At 34.3% G+C, this 15,318-nt stretch overlaps 1 protein-coding gene across 2 annotated transcripts in view; it reads left to right on the top strand.

Annotated features, from left to right (window-relative positions):
- CSMD3 (CUB and Sushi multiple domains 3) overlaps positions 1-15,318 on the top strand; it is a 1,160,890-nt gene that overhangs the window by 898,489 nt on the left and 247,083 nt on the right. For both annotated transcript variants that reach the window (XM_081816413.1, XM_081816412.1), the window contains 3 exons: positions 878-1,016; positions 4,275-4,462; positions 14,595-14,789. In XM_081816413.1, the coding sequence (XP_081672539.1) occupies positions 878-1,016; positions 4,275-4,462; positions 14,595-14,789 (522 nt within the window). The remainder of the gene's footprint in view (positions 1-877; positions 1,017-4,274; positions 4,463-14,594; positions 14,790-15,318) is intronic.

Raw genomic sequence — 15,318 nt, 5'->3', positions numbered from 1 at the left:
GCCTGGTGATGGGTATTAAAGAGGGCACGTTCTGCATGGAGCACTGGGTGTTATATGCAAACAATGAATCATGGAACACTGCATCAAAAACTAATGATGTAATGTATGGTGATTAACATAACATAATAATTAAAAAAATTTAAAAAAATACAGACTTCGCAATAATCCCTTAAAGAATGTATTCTTTGAATTTCACTGACAAGTTTTGGAGCCTCTTTATCAAAGTGTTACTGAAACCTTTGTTTGGGGCTGTAATAACTGTAGTATGTGTCTGTTTTCATCAACAAGTCAGACAACTAGAATTTAGGGATATGGTAACATTCAGTAAGAGTGTTTTATTGTAAAATGCTGTAGATTCACAGATAATTATCCATTCTCACTCATTCAGTATTGTCAAAGACTCTTCCTCCATAAATACATAAAGAAAAGGTACCAGGGAAGATGTGAAAATGAGCCAACTATCTCATGTCCCATTATTCCACTTATTAGAGATTTTGTTTTTCTTTGTTTTGTTTGTAACTTTTTCCTGCAAGCTTGATATTTGTTCTTAGCAACCATGGGAAAACCATCTATACCCTTCTTCTCAATGCTTATCTTTTACATGAAACAAAGTAGTATTAGAAAGGGAGGGAAGTACATATGTAATTTTGAAGCCAGTGAAGAAGCTAAATTCAATGTAACTATGTACATATGTCTTTAATATCTTAATGGTCTTTCTTGAAAGACAATACAGTATTCTCAACCATCCAATACTAGAAAGAGTCAGATGTGTATGAAATCTTCTGAATTTTTTAGAGAAGTGTTTATACAAATTTTGATAGCTAATAAATTTTATTAATCACTTAAGGGTTTGTTTGTTTGTTTGTTTGAATTAAAGCACCCTGTGGAGGCAATTTAACAGGATCTTCAGGCTTTATTCTTTCACCAAACTTCCCTCATCCATATCCCCATAGCAGGGACTGTGACTGGACTATCACCGTCAACACAGACTATGTTATCTCCTTGGCATTTATCAGGTGAGTTCCTGTACATTTCTACATTTTAAAAAATCTTTTCTTGTCATTTTACCTTAGCATTTGCACTAGGCAAAGTTTTATTTTTGTATATGCCATTTTAATTCATCTTTATTAATTCCAGTACCAATACTTTGCACTCAGCAGTTTGCAGCCTTGTGTAATCGTGTAGATGACTGTGTGGTTCTGAAGGCTAGTGGGTGAGCACCTTCACCAGATTTCAGGGTAGAGGAAGCATGTTAGAGGTCGAGTGGTTTATTGTCTCTCATGAAATGTGATCTCTTTATAACCTTTCCTCTCTCCCTGTATTTACCATCGCTGCTTCAAAAAATTCAGTTTTTCCCAAACCTCAAGATTAAAAGGTCACTATTTCTCAGGATTTTTTTCTTCTATTTGTGTGCCACCCAAAATCTTTTTGTAGTATCTAAATACCCATATGTGCAACATTACCATTCAGCTTGTGAAAACATGTATTCTACCTGTTGTTTTTATGGTGATCTCATTAAGTCAAGCTGACAGAGAAGAGATGAATCGTTCCCATATGATTTCTCAGCGTAACTTGTCTCATGATAGAGCTTTACTTGGGAGTGTTCCAGAATTTACATATGTTGGTTAGTAACATCAACTGCAGGGTAGGCTTAGTACTGATGTAGCCGAGGATCCAGCTTCCTGTGTGGGACAGAAGGTGGCTGACTTCGAGCCCAAACTCTGCCACCACTATCTGTGTTACCTCGGGTTGGTTATTTTTTGGAATGAACCTGTTCCTTCACAGAGAACTTATACCTATTGTCACAAAACCTGGTCTAACCCTTTCCCTTAATATTTCAGTGGGAGGGTTTAGGTATCAGCAACTCAAAGAGTTCTTTAAGCAGAAATGTTCCTAATCTTCAGTGTCCAAGATTGATGTGCTTTGGCGCTGGTAACACAGCCCCTCCTGCTGGCGTGTTAAAGCTGCTTGGTGTTTACGTAAAATATTAAGGTTAAATATATACTTTTTTCTATTATATTGAAACCAGGTTTAAAAACAATTTGAAGTCATAAAAATTTGTAGAAGTATACATATGCCGACTTTTTATTTCTATAATTTGTAGTAATACATTGATAATTGGTAATGACAAAGCAACAGTGATAGTTATGTTAGTTACACGCCAGAACCCAGTTATGAGACAACTTGCTGAGGTTATTTTACTCATCATTACAGTTGAGAAAATGGCAGTACAGACAGCAGAAATGTCAATTTGAATGATACAGGCCTTAGTGGACTTATAAAATTATTGTAGTTAATAAATGAGTGGTAGAAGGCTGTATTAGATGAAACACATGACCTAAATTTGATTTCCAGCTGTGTCATTTATTATGTGACCCTAGAGAGATCACTGACAGTCAGGGCCTTGGTGTACTCATTGGGAAAATGGAAATGATAATCCCTTCCTTATACCACAGGATTATTGACAAGACCAAGTTAATATTTATGAAACTGCCTTATAAAATAGAATGTCCTATTAGAATGTACTCTCCTTTTTTTTTTTTTTTTTTTCAGGAGAAATAGTCAATTCAGCTAGGATTCTAAAATTTCCTAAAAAAAAAAAAAAAAGACTTCTTTGTTTTATTCCCATTTTTAAAGAAGTTACAAAGCAATATTTCAAAGTACTTATTTAGGCCCAAACTAGAAATTAAAAAGAAATGGGCCTCAGTCCATTGTTAAATAGGCTTTTGGGTTTCTGAGGATAATACATACGACTATATCATTTATAAAGCACTTGCTTCTAGTGATTCTGCCAACAGTAATATAGGTAAGGAAGTTGTAATACTCATTAAATCTTAATGCTGAAAGAAATGTAGTTGAAAAAGGTTGTGTTTTACCCCAGAGGGGTAGTAACAAAATAAGGCCTTATCCTCTGGTTTCTGCTATATTACAGCAAAAATTACCAAAATTTAGGCCTTATACCCACCAAAAGATTTCAAAAGTAATTAATTGATTTAGACTTAATGAAGATAGATACTGAATAAATTAAACAGAATAGAACAATGTGGTGGTCCCCTAACTTTCTCATGTTATGGGGCCCCTTATTTATTAAAGTTTAGAAACCCTGCATTACACCAGTCTTTCTTCACTATTTATGCACAAGTAAACTAGCTGGATTCCTGTCCCTTATACATGCGTATATAAAGATTTAGAATTGTTGTGGAAATTTAACCTCTATAAATCCAGTAGATTTGGAAAGAACATTTCTTACCTTACAAGTTTCTTATTTATATGCAAAGATGATAAAATTTGACAAGATAGTTATTCCACTGATAGATGTTTAACAATTGCAAGCTTTACTGGTTTTATTTAATATCACGAACTTGTTGACTTTTCTTAATGACCCAACCGAGTCCATCCTTTTCTCTGCCACAGTATGATCTAGGTAATAGATAAATGATTGCATGTCCTTGGCTTCTAAATATTTGGGTTCTATAATCATTATGGGACAATTATCATACTTTTGAAGGTTGTTAAGGCAAATCTGGAATATCAAAATACTGATTTGAATAATTTACATGCTAAAATGTCCTTATTTACACATTATTTAATTTTGACAAACAGGGTGTTGGTTTGATTTCTCTTACATCAAGTTCTAAAAGAAGAAAATATATTTACTTTCAGGAAAAAGAATACCTAATACAATGTGCAGGACTTCATTTGAGTAATTTAAATGTAAATTTTGTATTTCAAACTTTTGCTTGAATCGGATACATAGAGTTGAATTTTAAACAGCAAATATGCTTGTAAATTTTGAAGTTCAAGTCAAATAGTATCATTGACAAAGAAAAAAATTTGCATTTTCATGATGCAAAATATCTGGATGAAAAATTTTTAAAATAGATGTTGTCCTCCATGTTTAATGGATATAAAGTAACTTACTTAAGTATATGTAGCTAACAAGGGCAGAAGCAAGGCTTGAACTTAGTATCTCTGACTCCAAACCTCGTACCCTTTCATTAGAAATTGCCTTACTATCATTTGTATTCCCTGTAGACACAGTGACAACTTAGAAATATTTGAAAATATCAAGATGTCTTTTCTCTTTTGCACTGCTTTGATATTTGTATTCAATGTGTTGCCAGGTAAATTTTCAACTTAGTTTTCGTTGATGAGGTCTGTTGTTTTTAAAGATATTGACTGAATTAATATATGATTATTGACTATTACACTTAACACCTTAGCAGTAATAATTCCAATTCCTTTTCTCTCTTTCTCCCTCTCTCTTTTTTTAGTTTTAGCATAGAACCTAACTATGACTTCCTTTATATATATGATGGACCAGACAGTAATAGCCCGCTGATTGGAAGCTTTCAAGACAGCAAGTTACCAGAGAGAATAGAGAGCAGCTCAAATACTATGCATTTGGCTTTTCGGAGTGATGGATCTGTTAGTTACACTGGATTTCATTTAGAATATAAAGGTAAATGTGAACATTAGATTTCAGCAGCATGATTTAGATTGTATTTTATGCAGGAAAATAATTCTATATTGGCCATTGTCAGTGGTTAGTTATCTGTGTATTTCTTAATGCAGGTTACCTACAATTCATCTTATAAAAGGGCTCTCACTGTAGACTTTTCCTATCAGTGAGAAGGAAATTAGCATTTCTCTAATTACTACCAAAGGAAATGTATCAGGCAAACAAATTAGCAATTAGTACATTGTGGTAGTTGGCTAAGACCACAAAATATTTAAAAAAACAAAAATTTTTTTGGAAGCTGAAGATTCACTCATCTTTATTCAGAGACTACTCTCAGTGATAAGGAGAACAAAATCTACTGATAATTACATTTCAGAAAGTGTCTAAAGATATTTGAATGTGTCAATATTCAGAATAGAGAAAATAAAATATAGTGATAATTATAATATTTTAGAATATTTTTGCAAGTATTTAAATGAATTACAGTGCCTATGGATGTTTATAAATATATTTTTCTTAACTTTCATTCTATGACTATGAGAAAAAATAGATCTTAGTTGTTTAAATTAAAATTTTTTTCCAATAAGTGAGTTCAAAAATAATATACTGATAATTTATCTCAAGTTATCAGTTGAGTACTAAAAATATATATTTTGGATTTGTTACCACTTGTTTTTTTTTTATTATGAAATATTTTCAATAACAGAAGATTATACAGAATAACAAAACAAACTTCATAGTATCCACCCTCCAACCTGACAAACTTTAATATTGTGCCATATTTGCTTCAGATCTCTTTATTCTTGTCTTAAGAAATATAATATTAAATATACAATTGAAACTCCTTTTGCATTTGCCATGGAACGGGGGGTATGTCTCTTCAAGTCTATCAAAAGAAGTAAAGATTAATTCCACAACTTTACATGGCATGGTTTAAGGAAGGCTTTCATAGGGAGAGGGAAAACTCACAAATTAGCAATATACAGATGCTTGGAATCCTCCAATAACTCCAACAAAATTTAGGAATGCATGCCGAGGCCATGTTATCTACTGGATATAGAAATGATGTGGATTTCATTACATTGGAAAGGCTGAGCCCTTTATGAGTCTCTCATCTTACAGACGAAAGTAAGAAAATGGCCTTATCAGTGAAAGAATTTACAAGCTGCTTGACACCAGACAGTGAGGATTTGGGTTGCCAGCTATTTATTGAGGCTCTCTGCAAATGTTGACTGCTCCAAACCAGAGGACTCTGGAGAAGTTTAGGTCTTCTAACTATGGTCTTAATGCAGGGTTGAACTTAAGCACCATGCCAATCTCTCCATGTGGAAGGGCCTCCCCACACCATACACCAGGCAGGCAGGACCCAACTAGCTGGCTATCCAGGCAAACCATAATGAGCACTCTACTATAGCTTTTTTTTTTTTTTTTTTTTTTTACGACTATAGCTTTAAAATAAGTACTGATATGAGGTAGGCAGAGTACCCTACCTTATCCTCTTCAAAATGGTCTTGGTGTCTATTAACCTTTTTAACTTCTATTTTGCTTTTAGAATTAAGTTCTTTCTGTCTGTTGAATTTGATTGGTACTGCATTGTATTTATAAATTATTTAGAAGTATGTATGATATTTAATCTTTTCATGTACTATTATGACCTATCTCTCAATTTACTCATACCTTCTTCGTTGCCTTTCAGTAATAGTTTATAATTTTCTTTATAAATTTTTCTCATCTAAATCTTAAATGTCTTGTAGTTTCCATTGTAATTAATCATACTTTTTATTAGATTTTACTGGTTGTTGCTAATACATGGGTTTTTGTAATTACTTAGTCTCTAGCAAACTGGCTTAAGTCTTTCATTAGTTATAATTTTTCTACGGATTTTTTTGAATTTTCTATGCCAACAGTGACACTTCCGTTTTTGTTGTGGTTGTTTGTTTGTTTGTTTTTCTAGTCTATATGCTCCCCCACCCCTCACCCCCTTGGCTTAATGATCAGGGTAAGAAATTCAATACCACATCAAATTAAAACAGTGGTAGCCATTGTTCTGTCATTACTGACTTTTTTTTTTTTGTCATTACTGATTTTAAAAAGAATACATCTAATGTTTTACCTTTAAGTATAATATTTACTATTGGTTGCAGTAATGCTAATAAGGGCTAACATTTTTTAACTCATTGTTTTCAGGGACATTTCAAGGTTATTTACATGTAAAAATCTTTTACCCCTATGAATGAAGAAGTTTTAGCACAACATGTTCAGTAATTTGCCCAGTTACGTGGCAGAGCTAAGATTTGATGCAGAGTGGGCTCCAGAATCCCAGAATTGACATGCTTATCCAAAATGTTACATTACCTAGATATGTATTTTATCAATTATAGGAAGTTCCCTTCCATTCCTGATTTACTAAAAATTGCTTAGTCATAATGGGATTTAATTTTATCAGCTGTGGGACACCTGGTTGGCTCAGTCTGTTAAGTGTCTGCCTTCAGCTCAGGTCATGATCCCAGGTCCTGGGATCCAGTCCAGAACCAGAACCGGGCTCCTTGCTCTGCAGGGAGCCTGCTTCTCCCTCTGCCTGCTTCTCCCCGCTGCTTGTGCTCTCTCTCTCTCTGACAGATAAATAAATAAAATCTTTTAAATTTTTTTTTTTTTTTTTTTTTTAAGATTTATTTGAGAGAGCGAGAATGAGAGAGAGTACATGAGAGGGGGGAGGGTCAGAGGGAGAAGCAGGCTCCTCGCTGAGCAGGGAGCCCGATGTGGGACTCGATCCCAGGACTCCAGGATCATGACCTGAGCCGAAGGCAGTTGCTTAACCAACTGAGCCACCCAGGCGCCCAATAAATAAAATCTTTTAAAAAAAAATTTATCAACTGCTTTTTCAACTATTAAAATATTACAAGGTTTTCCTTTGTGAAACTCTTAATTTGGTAAATTATATTATACTTTTTCTAACATTAAAATATCTTCACATTCATAGGATAAAAGCAATTTCCTTTTTTTTGCTTTTATTATACTTTACTGATTTCAGTGCATTAAAATATTAATTTTTTGTAATTATGGCATATATTGCCATGGGCTTATTACCATCGATTAAAAATTTATTATCTTTGATCTCTTACCATGAGATTAGTCTATAATTTTTCTTCCTTATAATTGTCTTTGTCTAGTTTTGATCAACATTATACAATCCCCTAACTTTGGGAGCATTCTTATTTTCTAGTATTTAGAATAGTTTGTATGAGTTAGGAATCATCTGTTTCTTAAACATTTGCTAGAAATTCCCTGTAAAAATAGGGACTTGGTGATTTGATGTAGTAGAATTTTAGTGGTTATATCTCTATCCAGTTTTGCTACTTTATCTTAGATTTTTGAAAGTCTGTTTTCTAAGAATTATTTTCATCCATCCAAGTTTTCAAGTGTGTTGTCATAAAACTATTTTCAGTATTTTCTTACTTTATTTGTTGCTGTATGTTTTTATTAACATTGTTTAGTATGTGTGTTAATATTGCTTTTATTCATAGTATTTATTCCCTTCTATTTTCTCTGGATTTTCTTTCCCTTTTTTCTAGTTTATTGAAATAAATACTTAACTTATTAATATTCAGATTTTTTTCTCTTCTAATATGAACTTTTGTGGCTATAACTTTTTTCTAAGTACTATTTTACATGCTTTGCAAAAGTTTTAAAAGTGTAGAGCTTCATTATTAATCATTCTAAACTTGTCCTAATACCACTGCATTATTTTTTTCTGTTTAAAAGTTACTTAGAAATAATGTCAATTGCAATCTATATATAATTATACATTTTTAATTTACTTGCACTGTGGTAAGATATGTATGATTTCAATTGCTGGGCATGACTGCTGTATGGCCTGTGGTATGGTCAATTATTATGCCTGTCCCTGTGTGCTAGGCAAAAAGAGCACCATTTAATTGATGGGTGAATGTTTTTATATATATCCATTAAATTAAGCCCTCTAATTATATTTCTCAAATATTTATGTCTTCACTATTTTTTTAAAAATCTCCTTGGTCGAGCGATCATTGAGACACTTGGGCATATCTATTATAGGAAAGGAAAGGAAAGGAAAGGAAAGGAAAGGAAAGGAAAGGAAAGGAAAGGAAAGAAAAAGAAAGAAAGGAGAAAGGAAAGGAAAGGAAAAATGAAAAAGGAAAGGAAAGGAGGAAGGAAGCAGGCAAGCAAAGAAGGAACGAAAGAAAAGAAAACTGTAAGCAAGTCAGTACAGCTAGGTCCTATTGTAAAACATTTCCAGAGATCACTAGGAGGAAAAATACAGGAAAAATGCCACTAATTCTACCATGCTCAGGGCAGATGGTACTAACTGATTCCAACATTATGTCTTGTGGAAACAGGAACTGACATCACAGTCCTTTCTCCACCAACATTCCAGGTAGCCATTCCTAAATCCATGTAATTAAGCAGTTGAGATAAAGCCTACTCTCCATTTTTCTTAGCTAACTGTATGCGCATTCCTATTTCCCAGCTTGATCCATTTCCATGTCCCATTATTTCCAAAAACCTAAGATTTATGCTGCCTTAGGAAAAGGGCCACAAATGCAAATTTTTTAAAAGACAAAACTATTCATTATGTACCTAATCTATTCTAGGTACAATGATCAGCTCTTTTTAATGAATTATCTCTATCCTTCCTGTGAGCAGGTACACTTAAAAATGCAACAAAAATACTAAAGTAACAGAATTAGGTGCTAAGTATTGCTACCCCTATTTTACAAATGACAAAACTAAGGATCAGATTATGAAAAAGTTATAGGAGATGACATAAATTATTATTACTACTAAGAATAAAGGCAAATAAAAATATAAAAGTACAAACAGAGAGAAATACATAATCATGCCATGAACTTCAGTCTTTCTGGACCCTACAATTACTCCCCACATGCTTAGCTACTACACCAATACCCACTTAGACACAATTTCATGAAGTCTTATTTTATACTTATATTTTATACTCCGAAGAGTATTTCTTCTGATGTTAGTATCGAGTTCATGGCACTCCCTAAATCCGACCTAATTAATTCTCTGGACTGGTCCTCACAACTCTCAACCATGGGGAAGTTCTATTTCCCCCTTCAGGGTCCCCAGGGTCTTTTTCATCAGCCTGCCTATTTCCTATCCTCATTTCAAAAAATGTTACCTCTTTAATTGTCTGGTTTCTTAAAACTAATAAAGTGGTCCTTATGTCTATTTCTGCCATAGAGAGAAACCTCAGAATTTTCCTAAAATATGCACCCCCCACAAAATAAACTGACATATGCATTGAGACCCTGAATAGTAAAAAGAGTTTTCCTTTGTCATTTGTAATACATGTCCTGTACCTTCACTTGAGCATGTTCTGTTGGCACTGAAAAGTAAAGCTTTTAAGTCTTGACTCACTCTAAATACATAATGTTTTTAGCAGGCCTTTAATTTAAAAGCAACACCTACTTCTATTAGAGCTCACACCAGAGTATAGTTACCACTGCTTGTGTTCAGATTTTTCTCTCCATTTCCCCCTTGAAGACAGACACTGAATCTTATTTTTGCTTGTGTGCGAATACACAGTAGTTGTGCAATGAACCAATGCTATATTTGAACATTGCAAAAACACAAGCCCGCTAACATGGATTCTGGAAGGAATAGCACTTTTCACTTATGTAAAGCAAACTGTGGATATGCTTTTATGTTGTAGACAATAGTTAACCGGAGCAGGAAGTAGAAGTTTGGGGCTGAAGGGAAGACGTTTGGCTAATTTTAAAACAATGTCTCCATGAAGAGTTCAAATCCGGCCTAGTCTCCATTGTAATTTCAGTGAGATATAATATTAACAAATTTACAGTGGAATAAATATTTAGAGTTTAAACAGTGCCCTCATTTGCATTGTTTTAAGACCATTTTAGATTATAATGTTAATAAGTATGTCTTAAATATTCATAATTACAACATTTATATAAATGTGACTCACATAGTAGTAATATTTGTATTCTTTTACAAAATATATTGATTCTGATGGAGAGAGAATATACACAGTTTCGTGCTACTGAAGGAGACCTCCCGGCAGCTGGTGTTTTAGGTAGCTGGGGTTGCCAATTTATAGACACCAATACGTACAGTGGAAGACTTATGACTGGTTGTTTATAGATGGTGTAAGTTAGCCACCTGCTCCAGGAACCCTAACAGTTTCATAAATTACATTCTAAATTAACATACCTATTTAAGTTAAGATATATTTTTTTCACAGAGCACCTTATTACATTTCAGTGTTACCCTGAGGTATTCTGGGGGCAATTGTTTAATTTCCCTTGCAGAAATATTTTCCAAAATAAAAGAGATACATGTATGGCTTATACTTATTCTCTAAAAGCACCCTGGGACGCCTGGCCTTAGGTGAGCTCTTACGCTAATAATAGGGAGGCCTCATGGGACTGATTATGATCCGATGAGGGAAATATAATGCATATACATCTTGAAGGGAGCTTAGTTCTTAGTTGCTGAATTCATACGAGCCGGTATATACCCATCCACACATGTTCACTATCCTGGAAATAACAGGCAGTTATATACTCTGGTCACCCTTGAAAACCAAAAATAACATATAACTACTTTTGATTATACAGACTGATGTTATTCATAATAATGGTCCCTTCATGAGCGTATAGCTCTATGTGGGAATAAATTCTGAAGTAAAATCCCTTTTATGATTCTTTTTCTCCCAGAAAAAAAATTTATTTATAAATCAATCATTACATATGAATTCCACAAACATAACTATCACTGTCTTGTGCAAAGTATGATAAAAAACTTCATAGTGTTATAGACATGCTTATTATATATAATATATTTATATATTATCTCAACATCTGTCTGTTTTCAGGAATAAAATGGAAATAAGAGCATAGTAAAGTTTTAATTTTTCCAGTTGAATCTTCTTCAAGGCACAGTTTATGGCTTTCTAATATCATTTTTTTTTCATTAAAATAAGCATTTAAGATACTTTCATTGCTGGTGGAAAAACTCTGAAAAATAAATGCTTTGTAAAAATTTTTTTAAAAAACCATATGTAAGATAGAAGCTTTATTGCTTATGCTTTATCTTGCAGCAGACATCTTACGTGCTTTATTTGGAGAATATAAGGCAAAGGAGCTATTTGCCTAGGATCTATTCAGTAGGCAAACTACTGTGAAGGCAAATAAAATTAATTATTAATAAAAATAATAATATCAACCTGTCAGCCTCACAGTTTTGCTTTGTTTTGCTTTTTTTCAAAAACTCAAATCGCCTTTCCATCTACGGCCTAGACCTTTGCATAAGAATTCTCCGGGTGTTTCCAAAATTTCCAGACAATTGCTATGGCAGACCTGGAAATAAACAAGGGCAGTATTATTCATAGAAAGCTATTCACCAAGGATTTAATGTAATGTGTAAACACAATAATGAGATAAATGAATCCTCTCAAAATGAGGCTAGCAATATAAAATTGTCGCAGAGGCAATATATTTCATTTGTTGGCCATATTTCCCTTTCCTCAAAAAGTAGGACATTTGCAATATAGATTCCCTGAGATGGCACTGAAACTATTGGGAAAACTTTAAAGAACGAAAAAGCAAACTTTTCAAAAGTTGAATATTAGGTGGTTACACTTGACAAAGGGATGAATCCTTTTGGGGGGGGGGATGAATCCTTTTAAACAGTAACTTCAATTCTTCCTTTTCCTTCAAGGGACTTTGCTCAATTTCACGAAGGCCAGCTATAAATGCTAGGTTTCTGATCTGCCTAAAAGTTATGTTGTGTTTCCCTGCTTGTTTAAGGAAAGGCTCAATGTACAGTTTTCCTTTTTAAAGTAAACAAACCAACTCCTGGAACACTAAAGTCCCATTCTTTTTTTTTAAAGATTTTATTTATTTATTTGAGACAGAGAGAATGAGAGAGAGAGAGAGCACATGAGAGGGGGGAGGGTCAGAGGGAGAAGCAGGCTCCCCACTGAGCAGGGAGCCCGATGCGGGACTCGATCCAGGGACTCCAGGATCATGACCTGAGCCGAAGGCAGTCGCCTAACCAACTGAGCCACCCAGGCGCCCTAAAGTCCCATTCTTAGTAACCAAATTGAGTATTCGCACCACTGGTTCTTTTTGGGAAAATGATATTGTGTGAATATTTTACCAGGGAAGAAATATAGTTTGTTGGATTGAGAAGTGATTTTTATTGTGAATTCTGAATAATATGTAGGGTGCAAATTTCATGTGTGTGCATCTGTGTATGTGCACTTGGAATAAGATCAAGTTATTTAGCTTTGGATTGAAACTCAGGCATCAGGTTTATCCGACTTGCACACTCGTCCCCTTCATGCGCTTTGTCTCTCTTTCACCTAGTCAGCTCATTTCTCTCTCAATGCTCAGCTTAGATGTCAATTCTTCAGGAAGGTTCCTGAATGCTTCCCCTTACGCCATAATCATTACAGTTACAAGCATTTATTTACTATAATTAATAAACTGTAATTGCCACATTGGCCAGAATATATTCTGATTGTCCACTGCTATATTTCCAGAGTTTGTTGGGTAGTGTGGGCTCTTAAGTACTTATTGGAAAAAAAAGAAGGAAAGAAAGAAAGCAGAACTTCATTCCTTTGATAGTCTATTTAAATCATCTAAATGTTTGGTTCTGCCATTTCCTCTTTAGTTGAATTGGGAGAAATCTTGTATAGTGTTCTTTCTAAAGCACAAATTTCTCCTCATTTCCTATGAATATTGAAGTACTTTGAACTCTGTAAACTTTTATAAATGGAAGAAATATATTCCTACTGTTGCAATTAATCAGAGTTGGATATATTACAATAAAATAATTTCTGTGATAGCCAAACACTAAGATATTGTTGACTTAAATCCCAGTGATTCCATGAGTTATGTGCAGAGATGCACCCACTTCCTGGCTTCCCATGAACATAAAATAAATTCTAATGTAGAAAATCACATTTGTTATCCTGAACTTGTGGTGGCCCTTACATTTTTGTACTATTTCTTAAGGAATCTCTAATAATAATAATAATAAAACAGAAATATTAAGGCATTGCCCAGATCTGTTAACAACAATTTGTTTTAGAGCTTATTCCCAAAAATGGATGAACTGATCTTTCTGTTTCTCTACATGTTTTCAAAATGTTCTGTCTCTCTCTTTAGTTCACTATCTGGGTGCACAGAGAACTTTTAGTTCCTTTGTTGTGAATGGACTTAATGTTCAATGTGTCTGATAGTGTTAACTTTAAAAGTACTTGATTTTTGGACACCTGGGTGGCTCAGTCAGTTAAGCGTGGGCCTTCAGCTCAGGTCATGATCCCAGGGTCCTGGGATGGAGTCCCGCCTCGGGCTCCTTGCTCAACGGGGAGCCTGCTTCTTCCTCTGCCTGCCATTCTCCCTGCTTGTGTGCTCTCATGTGCTCTCTCTCTGACAGATAAATAAAATCTTAAAATAAATAGATAGATAAATAAATAAAAGTACTTGGCTTTAACATAGACTCTCTGCTCCAAAAGATCCTGGTTTGTATGTCATAAAGATTTTGCTGCTATTTGATAATGGGCAGACCTCTGATAGGAATGGGGAATGACTAGAGGAGATGGGTTACAAGAAATGATTTCAGGGTAGAGAAAACTTTTACCTTTCTCCCAGTGGTGAAATGAACCGAGCTCAACATAAGCAGTAGTATCATTTCCTGGTTCAGTCACAAGGAATGAGTATACATTATTTGGGAGAAGAGCTTTTAAATAAATATTAAATAAAGAAATAAGTCCTTCTTTTCCAAAATAATTCATTTAAAATATTTATGCATGGATTATAGCACATAATAATTTTTAATAAACTCTAAAACTCTATGCTTGACTGTATATTAGATATGAGTCTTAATAGGACTAATGAAAAATTTTATTCTCTTACTCATCAATATGAATTAGTAAAATGTCAGGTATGATTATGGGCTACTTTGTACGTTGAGCCCTCAAACAGAAGCAGAAAGGGTGCTGGTACTTTCCCATCTGTTTAGAAATAGAAATGAAGAAATATTAAAGGTTTCAAAGGAAATAGTATCTTAAAGCATTTCATTTTATATCAACACTGTTTTTCAGCAAAACTTCGAGAGTCCTGCTTTGATCCAGGCAATATAATGAATGGCACAAGACTTGGAATGGATTATAAACTAGGGTCAACAGTCACCTATTACTGTGATGCTGGTTATGTTCTCCAAGGTTATTCGACACTCACCTGTATCATGGGAGATGATGGAAGACCTGGATGGAATAGAGCCTTACCAAGTTGTCATGGTAAGAAACATTTTTTTGCTGAGTTTTTATTATTAGACAGAATCAGGAAATATTTAAAGCCATTTCTATATTTTTAAAAATCAACCACTTAACATTCAATCTACAAGTGTGGTATAGGCCATGCAGAGATTTTATCAAGGATTTTTAAATTAGATTCGTTAAAGAAATGGTTTCAGAAAAGTGCTTATATTCCCAGGTGTCTCTAAAGCGCTGCACACATTATTGTCGGTGAGCTCTCTGAGCATAAGGGTATTGCCTGTTGTATTCTGTGTTCAGGACTTAGAGGAGTGCCTGAAAAGATTAGGTGCTCAGAAGATATTGGCTGAGTAAATGAAGAATGAACACACAGAAAGCGACATTTCAACAAAATAGAGAAATGCAGTGACTTAAATATTATCAAGAACTGGTGATAAATCTTTATCCAAACTACACATTTCTCCTAAAAATTAAGGTTGCCTAAAAGTGCAAACCATGTTGGAGCTGCTGAGGCAGCTCTAGCGGGGGGGGGGGGGGGGGGGGGGGGGGGGGG

The sequence above is a fragment of the Leptonychotes weddellii genome, chromosome 4 (assembly GCF_054177405.1).
Source record: "Leptonychotes weddellii isolate Sample4059 chromosome 4, ASM5417740v2, whole genome shotgun sequence".
Lineage (NCBI taxonomy): Eukaryota > Metazoa > Chordata > Mammalia > Carnivora > Phocidae > Leptonychotes > Leptonychotes weddellii.
Note: the sequence above shows the minus strand (reverse complement) of the source record. Positions and strands in the feature narration are given on the sequence as shown.